Here is a 10,057-nt window from a genome sequence, read left to right on the forward strand (position 1 = left end):
TCCCCTTCCTTCCCGCGTTCCCGCCCGGGTGGTGTACGGTGGTTCCGGGCCGCACGCACAGCCGCAGGGGTTTCCTCTCCTAGACTCGAGGCGGTGGCGCACCTGCAACCTCTAAAACTCCCCTGTCGGCCCTCGCGGTCTAGCGGGAAGCGCGGAGGGCCGAGCAAGGCGATGGGAGAGCCGAGCTGGGGTGCGTGCGAGCGGGCGCCGGGAGAGCGCGGGGCCGCCCTAGGGGCTGGGCCTTTCTTTAAACAGTGGGAGGCCCACGAAGCGTCTGAAGCCCGAGGCTCCTCTTTTTGTTTGAGTTCGCTCTCTTCTGGTACAGGGTCGGGAAAGAATGGAGAGGGGGCAGAAAAGGAAGGCAGGGCAACTGAAGAGGCAGAGTCGAGGCAGAGGGTCAAGGGGGCCTGACCCTCTTGACCAAGGCAGGGCAGTGAGGAGGAAGAGTAGAGACGAGAGATCCAGGAAGTGTAGCGGTCAAGACTACGTGGGCCGAGACCCGTCTAAAATCGTAGGATGTCCTCCAAAGACCCTGGCCTTGACCTGTCTTTCCTGCTCTTCTCCGCCAGAGGCCCCCAAGGCAACGGTCCAGGGACCTTTCAGCTTGCCTGGGACATCGCAGAGACTGAGCCCCTGCGTCACAAATTTAAAGCCCATCTCAAAAGTCACGCACTGTCCTCTCAGACACCTCCCCTGCTATCCAAGTCTCAAAGTCGCTTCCTATGTTCACTTTGGCTCCCGCCCTTACACATCCCATGGTGGTTTGTTCTCATTCATTTTCTTGGTTATTCAGAGCTGAATCTCCAACAACATGCTTATTGTCTGGTGACATGAAACAGTTAACAGGAAGTTTCCAGAATCAATGAGTACTTTTGAAAACTGGGGTGACTTTCGGTCACTCTAGGAATTTATTATCACTAAAAAGAATGATGTTTGATGCAAAGACCCAAACTAAAAGGAACTAGAGAACTGCCCAGAGTCCTCATCTGCCATTCCCCTCCACTACCACAATCCATCCTGTCCCAGGCTTGTAAGGTCTTTCAAAAGAGGCAAAACAACAAGCAAAGAGTAATTACTGCCCTCGCCCGCACCCAACCCCAGCGTGCGGTCATTATGGACTAATCTGAGAAAAAAAAAAAAAAGTCAAGCTGCTTGATGTGAAAGGTCTCCCACCTTCCACCAAGCTGCAGACTGAATAAGCCAAGGAAGCACAAATCAAGCCAAAACTGAATGTAAAAAGGATGCCCGGTGGCAATGTGGATACATTTTGTCTACAAGTTCTGGGTAATAAGACAAAAAAGAGATAACTACCTTATTTACAAGGTGAAAATATCAGCAATCACTACTAATAAAAAAGGATCCCACTTACAGCAACAACAAACCTACCTAGGAACAATAAAAAATATGAGAACTCCATTAAATGAAAACTGCACTTACAATTTGAAAGGAGAAAAAAAGGAATGTATATTCTTCCCAATTTTACTTAAGTTATGAATAAATTCCCAGAGGGAGTTGGTGTCTGGAGGAGGCTTGAATAAATTTTATGCTGAAGGTGACTCAGGATAGTAAGAATAGCTTGTATATTTTCAAACATGGAAAGTGGGCATTTGCTTTTTATTAAAATTCACAGGCTGGGCGCGGTGGCTCACACCTGTAATCCCAGCACTTTGGGAGGCTGAGGCAGGCGGATCACGAGGTCAGGAGTTCAAGACCAACCTGACCAACATGGTGAAACCTCATCTCTACTAAAAATACAAAAATTAGTCGGGTGTGGTGGCGCATGTCTGTAATCCCAGCTACTCAGGAGGCTGAGACAGGAGCATTGCTTGAACCCGGGAGGCGGGGTTTGCAGTGAGCTGAGATCGTGCACTGCACTCCAGCTTAAGCGACAGAGTGAGACTCCATCTTAAAAAAAAAAAAAGGAAAAAAAAGAAAAATTCACATTAACCAGTAATGAAAACGGCAAGGTACTAGAGCAAGAATAGACACCAGTAGTACTGTATTTAGTCACTAATTTTATACTATAATTGCCTAGTATTCACCAGTATAATAGAACATGCATCTTGGAAACAGATTCTTGAATATATGAGAAAGGAAACACTGAAAGCCAATAACTAATTATCCAAAGCAAGCTTATTATTTGCAAATATCAACTCACCTGACACCTTATATACTAAATAGGGAACAGCCATAAGGATACCATTCTTTTGGTTACAAAATTAGCAAAAACTAACAGCATAACAATATTCAATGTTGGGATTGGTGCATAGGGAGAAGTACTTTCAAAATAATGGCGGGAATGTGAAAGCAATTTAACAGTGTGTATCGAAGTTTTTTCAAAAGTTCATTCTTTGACCTGGTAGTTCAACTGATGTTACATCCCCTGGTGGGGTATTAAAAAACCATCCATTGTGACGTTAAGAGATTTTAATGACCTAAGGGAAACTCTAAGAAATACTGCAGCATGAATGATGGTTAAAAGCCTGAGATTTGGCATTAAATAGAATTTAAGTCTCATCTCTGCTATTGACTAGTTTATGTGACCTTTGTTACTTAATCTAAGTCTGTTTCCTTATGTATTTGAAAAGGGAAGGCATTATTATGAAGACTAACATATACATACAATCCTATATACTCAATAAATGCTAACTTATTAACAAACCATAAAATATGTTAAGACAGTAAGAGGTAGGGTTTTATTTACAATGTAATCTGCCTATTTAAAAAATATATGGTATACACCAAAGTGTTGAGGATATCATTAGTCAACAGAATTGAGTGCTTTTGATCTTTTTTATATATCCCTATAATCAGCATACTACTTTCACAGTAAGAGGAAAACAAACACTAAATAGGTAGTAACAGAGTTAAGAAAGCAGTGTGTTTTATCATTAAATTGAAAACCTAATCTATCCTTATCTTAAAGCTAACTAGAACTAGTCAGCACAGTTTCCTTGTTGTAGGCTATGATTACAAACTAATGCTTTTCTCAAAGGTATTCCACCTTAGATAATCTGGGACAGTACTTCATTATTCAGATCCTTATGTAAAATTTAAAAAAATGAATTTATGAAACATAAATTTATTTAAATAAATTTAAAGAAACACAAATGTGCTATTTTCAAATTGTAAATTTTATAACCATTATATAAATGGGCACTGATATACAAAATAATGTCTGTTGCTAAAACATGACAATTCGCAGCAGGCCTACATCATATAATGGCAGAAATCTTTAAACACAAAATCTAATGATTAGAACCAGAAGTTGAAGGCCCACTGAAGGAGTTCTTAATATTATGAGGCCTAGGTTTCAAAAAGCTACCAGTTCTAGAACGGATTTTACTCTGGAACTGTTTCTTGACTACTTCTTGTTGCATCTCTTTCAGCGTGAAGTGGAATCTCTGAAACTCAGGTGTGGCATCAACAAAGTCAAGAAGGTAGTCCAAACTCTCTCTTACAGCAGATAATTTAAATTCAGCAGTCTGCTTCTCAGTTTCTCCTTCTTTTTGAACAACTTCCTTCGTTATTCCACCTTTGGTTTTTAGGAGACAACCCTTTTCTTCATCTCCATTTAACCACACCCTATTATCATCCAACTTAGTTTCCAACTCCCCACATTTTTCAAGAATTTCTCTATAATCCCCATCTTCTAAGCCTTGAAAATCATATTCAGGTTCCTTTTTGTAAAGAAGATTTTCCCATGCATTTGCTATGGTTATTTGTTTTACTTCATCCCAACTTTTTGCCCAGTTAAAAATTGCACTTTTTATATTGTACATTTTAATTCTGGAAACTCCTTTATCTCCTTTCTCTTGCTCATCATCACTTTCTTCAAATATTACAAGACTCTCTTCAAGTTGCTTCCATCTATACAGTCGTTTGCAACTCAAGATCACACCTTGATTCATTGGCTGAATCAAGGTTGAAGTGTTATGGGGAAAGAACATACATTTTATTCGACCATCCTCACTGGTTAGTGATTCAGAGGAAGGATGAGCCAGGCAACTGTCCAGAAGTAACAACGCCCTGATGTCCTCTTCATGAAATCTTAGAACATTAAGTTGAAAATGTCGGACCTCAGGAACAAAGTTTTGAAAAAACCATTCTGAAAACAATTCTCTGGTGAACCAAACATCTTTACTGGGTTTATATATCACAGGCAATGTACTTGTGTCCTCTTTCACACTTTTGGGTAGTTTTGATTTGCCAATAATGATTGACTTTAATTTATGAGTTCCATCTGCATTTGCACATAAAAGGGCAGACAACCTTTCTTTGTTTATTTTCTTCCCTGGTAGGCAGATATCCTTCCTACTTGCCTGAGAATTTTCTGGCATTGACTTCCAAAAGAGGTCTGTTTCATCCCCACTGTATAGCTGAGCTAGACACAGCTTCTCCTCTTTGATTATCATGGACAGTTTTTGTCGAAATGGTTCAACATTTTCAGAAACTGAACTTAGGACTTGTTCCCCACATCCTTTTCGGTTCCCAATTGCATGCCGATTTCGAAATCTAAAAAGCCAACCAGTGCTAGCTTTGAAATCTGTTCGCCCAAAACACTGTGCGAATCTCTCTGCAGCAGCCTGAAGCTCCACGCCTCTTACCGGAACACCAGCTGAGCGTTTCTGTTGGTACCACATGTAGACCGCATCATCTACATCACCATATTTGGCTCCGGTTGTCCTCTTTCTCTTCTCAGCCCCTACTAATGGCATGTCCTGCTTTAGTACAAAGTCTAGAATTAACTTCTTATTTTTTTTAATGTCATAAAATGTTGACTTACTGATTCCAAATTCATCCATTACACTTTTAAGTGATCGTCCAGCTTCAATTCTACTTAGAACCTTCATTTTCTCCTCCAGATTCAGTGTTGTATATTTCCCTCTCTTATTCATACTGAATTTAACTCTGAACAACCAACAGGAAAAAACAAAGGGAAAAGCCTTAATGAACTGGCAAAAAAAACCCCCACATTTTTAAAACAAAACAGCTCAAAGCCCCAGAAGGCATGGGCATTGTATTGGAGGATAATGGACTGAAGGGGATAACCATGGCTGAAGAGTTAGTCTAGAGGTAGAGGTCTTACATACTCAGAAAGCTCCCAGTTCCAAAGTCCTGTCTGGCTCTTGCTCCTGCAAGCCATGAGTGATCATTTTTCGGAATGCCACCTACTTCTTCTCTTTTGACAGATATAACAGCCTCGGTCAGGAATGACAAGAATACCTGCATACTTTCCCTAACTCAATACAGGAAAAGGGACAATATCAAGAGAGGAGGGATTGAGCAAGATGTGCTCACAACAAAGGACCCAGGTGGAATAAGTTTCAATAAAAACTGATGCTTGAGAAGAAGGGAGTGTGAAAGACCCAAAGGCAATGACAGAGTAATCTTGTGTGTAGCAGAGATGCAATGTGGCTTCTCCCCTTCCAAAAAGACCTGATTTTACCTCACTGCCTGAAAAGAGAATGGTGCTCATATTGCTTTGTATATAGCGCTCACTGGGCAGCAGTTCATCTATCTGGATAAGGGCTACAAGGACCCTCACATCGGGATGTATGGAGAGTTGGAATTTAGGAACAGTTGTACCGAATCTTGAAGTGAAGAAGAAAGTAAGTAGTTTTTGTTGTACGTATGAAATAAATCCAACTTTTATTGCATTCAATATAGTATTCTCAAGCACCGTGCTTTAACTTGAGTGTCTCTTGTGTTTGCCAAGGTAATATATAAGTATGTAAATAATTCGTTAGTGGCACTTTACCATTCTCAGGTCTTCTTTCTTGGGAGCATCTGATGTATTCTCAAGTGCTATTTTTCACTGAAACTGTTCTCTGAGAACAAGTTTCAGAATCACAGTAATTCTTAGAGATGAGCCCAAAAGTTTTACAAATATTTCACCATAGTTAAAACATTTTAAAGATCTGTCCCTTCATTTGCTTTCCTAAATTTACATTGTAAGTAACATACTTTTCATATTTGAGAGTTTGATTTCTCTTCAGTGTTTATTTTACTTAATTTGAACCAAGACTCAACTTTTCCACAGAAGAAATCTAAAAGGTTTCTCTGCTGCTGTTTCTGATCAATTGTTTCTCATAAATCCTGCTGGCAAACTCTTCTGTCCCTCTAGGCCCTCAAATACTCTTTTCGGGTCCTCCTGGTGCTCCCCAAAGCCATTCCAGGTCCTTAGAAATGTCTTAGTCTAGATTAATTTCCTGGTTCTCATTCCAGATACACAACCTCATGGGAAGAAACAAAAACTGCCACTTTTATCCACTCCAGGTGCTATGAAGAAAGAAAAGTATGTCAGAGAAATAAGGGAAATGGCTGGTATCTCAGTTATTCTTCCTCTTATTTAGGGCAGAATCTGACTGGCCCATTCATTCCCCAACTACATAAAATTCTCCCTCTCTCTCTCTCTCTTTTTTCTGAGACAGAGTCTTGCTCTGTCACCCAGGCTGGAGTGCGATGCCACTGTCTCAGCTCACTGCAACCTCCGCCTCCTGGTTTCAAACAATTCTCCTGCCTCAGGTTCCTGAGTAGCTGGGACTACAGGTGTGTGCCACCACACCCGGCCACTTTTTGTATTTTTTTGGTAAAGACAGGGTTTCACTATGTTGGCCAGGCTGGTCTCGAACTCCTGAACTGGTGATCCGCCCGCCTCAGCCTCCCAGAGTTCCGGGATTACAAGCGTGAGCCACCACGCCTAGCCCATAGAAATCTCTTAAGTCTCTCATCTAATAACCCAGAAGAGTCAGACTACTGGTTTTCTTCTAACATTCATTGCAAGAAATGCCAACTATGAGTGATGGAGCATGGAGATTACAAGAGAATATGGTAGTAATTAGGGTGTGGAGCCAATGGCAGGCTAAGATCAAGCAACTTTCTAAATAAGGCAACTATAAGGCAATTAGTAAGTGATAACTCAGAGATAAATCTTGGTTTATTTCTTTCACTTGTAAATGGAAAAATAAAGTATCTGCTAGCCAATAGCAGCACCATTAACTCCAGCCAGTCACCTAGCAAAAATATTCAGTTCACTATGGCAGTTGTGTGGGAGTCTCAGAATTAATGTATTTGCTTTCAATGCTTCTCAACTGTACCGTCTTTTTTTTTTTTTTTGAGATGGTGTCTGGCTCTGTCGCCCAGGCTGGAGTGCAGTGGCGCAATCTCAGCTCACTGCAACCTCTGCCTTCAGGGTTAAAGCCATTCTCGTGCCTCAGCCTCCCAAGTAGCTGGGATTACAGGCACGCACCGCCATGCCCCGCTAATTTTTGTATTTTTAGTAGAGACAAGGTTTTGCCATGTTGGTCAGGCTGGGCTTGAACTCCTGACCTCAAGTGATCCACCCACATAGGCCTCCCAAAGAGCTGGGATTACAGGTGTGAGCCACTGCGCCCAGCTATGGTCATCATTTCTAAAACAGTGCCCAAGCAAGGGGAGGTGAATGAAACCAAAAGGAAACGCTCAAGAAACATTTGTGGGCTTCAAAGGATAAGCCACTACGGCAGCAAACCTCACATAATGAAAATCATCAGTGGCCCTCATTCACTACTCACAATTTGTGCCTTGCATGCCTCTTTTTCCCATGAATCCCTTTTCCATTTTCTTCTCCCTTTAACCAACTTCCTAACTATATTATGAATCAGGCCTGTCAATGATATCCAAGGGCACTGCTTAGCACTGCTAGCAGCACTTCACTTATTCAACTTAATAAATGCTAATTATATATTCAGCATTGGGCCAGGTGATGAGAATCTTAATGCTGAGGGCGTTACTGTCCACTGGTTCTGAGAGACTGAGAACAATACTTACTTCTGAAAAAATGAAGTCCCAACCTGGCTGAGATATTAAGGAAATGAACCTACTTAGACACATATTCAAGTGACTTAGGCAGACGCTCATTATTAAATCTCTGTTTATCTTTCTCTCTCACTTAAAAAGGATCAAGATCTATGCCTAAGATGAGTTACATCCCATCCTATCCAAAAGCAAAAATAGCATAATGACCTGGCAATGGCCTCTCATCTTCATTCTCACCTTAAACTTACCTTAGATGAACTGCCCTAGAAAGAAGCTCAGTCAAAAACGCTCAAATGGTGCTCCAGGATTTACTTTTTTTTTTTTTTTGAGACGGAGTCTCGCTCTTTCGCCCAGGCTGGAGTGCAGCGGCCAGATCTCAGCTCACTGCAAGCTCCACCTCCCGGGTTTACGCCATTACGCCATTCTCCTGCCTCAGCCTCCGGAGCAGCCGGAACTACAGGTGCCCGCCACCACGCCCGGCTAGTTTTTTTTTGTATTTTTTAGTAGAGACGGGGTTTCACCATGTTAGCCAGGATGGTCTCGATCTCTTGACCTCGTGATCTGCCCGTCTCGGCCTCCCAAAGTGCAGGGATTACAGGCTTGAGCCACCGCGGCCAGCCCCTCAGGATTTACTTTCTTAAATGCACTCTTTTCATTCCCATTCAAAGGACTCCAATATAAATTCTACATAAACTCGTTTTCTAACTTTTAAAAGTCTTCCTCTAAATGCAGCCCAACTCAGTAAAAACGTACTTAAGATCTCACACTCTAATAGTTTCCAGCTTTTAAAGCCTTTACTCCCACCCTTCCCTCTGCCTGGAATGTGTCTCCATACCCTGCTGTGGACAAAGTCCCTGTGGACAAAAGGTCTTTTATAATTTTTCCCAACCCCAAATCAACTTTGATTTTCTTGGAGTTCTCACAGAATTCAGTTTATGTCCTATTCTTACTTTGTGTTACTGATATTCATGGCATTGCCTCAGTCCTTTCAACAGGCTGCTTAAGGACAAAGACGTCTTTTTTTTTTTTTTTTTTTTTTTTTTTTTTTTGAGACAGAGTCTCGCTCTGTCGCCCAGGCTAGAGTGCAGTGGCCGGATCTCAGCTCACTGCAAGCTCCGCCTCCCGGGTTCACGCCATTCTCCTGCCTCAGCCTCCGAGTAGCTGGGACTACAGGCTCCCGCCACCACGCCCGGCTAGTTTTTTGTATTTTTAGTAGAGACGGGGTTTCACCATGTTAGCCAGGATGGTCTCGATCTCCTGACCTCGTGATCCACCCGCCTCGGCCTCCCAAAGTGCTGGGATTACAGGCTTGAGCCACCGCGCCCGGCCAAGGACAAAGACGTCTTACTCAGCTCTGTAACATTGGCTACACATAGCTGACTTAATAAATAGTCCCTTGACTGGTATAGGCTGACGTTACAAAAACTGGTAATTCGGAAACCACTCATACTGGACTTATTAAATAATCCCTCAACTGGTATAGACTGACATTACAAAAACTGATTAATTCAGAGATCACCGAACACCCAAACACTTAGATTCTTATAACTATGATTCAGTAAATATGTGTGGAATGCTTATCTTATCCAGGTGACTATGTTAGGCGCTGCATGAGATACGAGATGAAAACAAGGTTCCCATTTTCCTGGGAAGAATACTGGAGTGGAAAACGCAGACGATATCACAACAGGAGAGCTATTTCCGATTAGCCGCCGCCACTGCTGAGCTATGTGACCCTGAGCAAGTCATTAGGTCTTCGTTTCTGTCAAGGAGAGGCAGAAAAAGTACCTATTTCACAGGTTCAAACCTACCTCACAAGAAAAAATAGTTGTGGGGAATGCGTCACGAGACCTAGAAAACGGTACAAAACCCTCGGGGGGCCGTTGTTTCTGAGCTAGCGAGTGGCCCGACCCGGACAAAATGCCTCTACATCGAGGAGGCTGCGACGAGCCCAGCAACAGCTCGAGCACTGCCGGCCGGGCCGCGGGAAGCCCGAGGACGCGGCGCGCGCAGCTGGGCGGCGACCCTTACCCGGCGAGGCTCCCGGGCCCCGACAGCCACACAGAACAGACGTGGCAGTGAGACGCCTCCCCCACTGGGGACACCAGACGGCGACAGCCACGCGGTGAGCCCTCTAGGCTTCCGCGGGTCTGTAGACTCGATAGCGTTAACCCTTCCCACCTCCGGGGCCAGCAGCAGTTTCTCTGGCGAGGAAGTAGGCCGGTTTCAGACGCCTTAGCCGGAGGGCGGGGCTGCG

At 43.1% G+C, this 10,057-nt stretch overlaps 1 protein-coding gene across 6 annotated transcripts; it reads right to left on the minus strand.

Annotated features, from left to right (window-relative positions):
• Window positions 1-2,115: 2,115 nt before the first annotated feature.
• On the minus strand, window positions 2,116-10,039 carry TIGD7 (tigger transposable element derived 7). 6 transcript variants are annotated; one of them, XM_073015107.1, is made up of 2 exons: window positions 9,982-10,039; window positions 2,116-6,282 (listed from the first exon to the last, which is right to left on the minus strand). In XM_073015107.1, the coding sequence occupies exon 2, from the start codon at window positions 4,896-4,898 to the stop codon at window positions 3,249-3,251; it is 1,650 nt and encodes a 549-aa protein (XP_072871208.1). In that variant the 5' UTR covers window positions 4,899-6,282; window positions 9,982-10,039; the 3' UTR covers window positions 2,116-3,248. The 6 variants fall into 6 exon arrangements, with proteins under 6 accessions (XP_072871208.1, XP_072871209.1, XP_007981933.1 ...); XM_073015108.1 differs by having other exon boundaries at window positions 2,116-4,911; window positions 9,832-10,035; XM_007983742.3 differs by having other exon boundaries at window positions 9,832-10,035.
• Window positions 10,040-10,057: the final 18 nt, after the last annotated feature.

The sequence above is a fragment of the Chlorocebus sabaeus genome, chromosome 5, assembly GCF_047675955.1.
Source record: "Chlorocebus sabaeus isolate Y175 chromosome 5, mChlSab1.0.hap1, whole genome shotgun sequence".
Classification (NCBI taxonomy): Eukaryota; Metazoa; Chordata; class Mammalia; order Primates; family Cercopithecidae; genus Chlorocebus; species Chlorocebus sabaeus.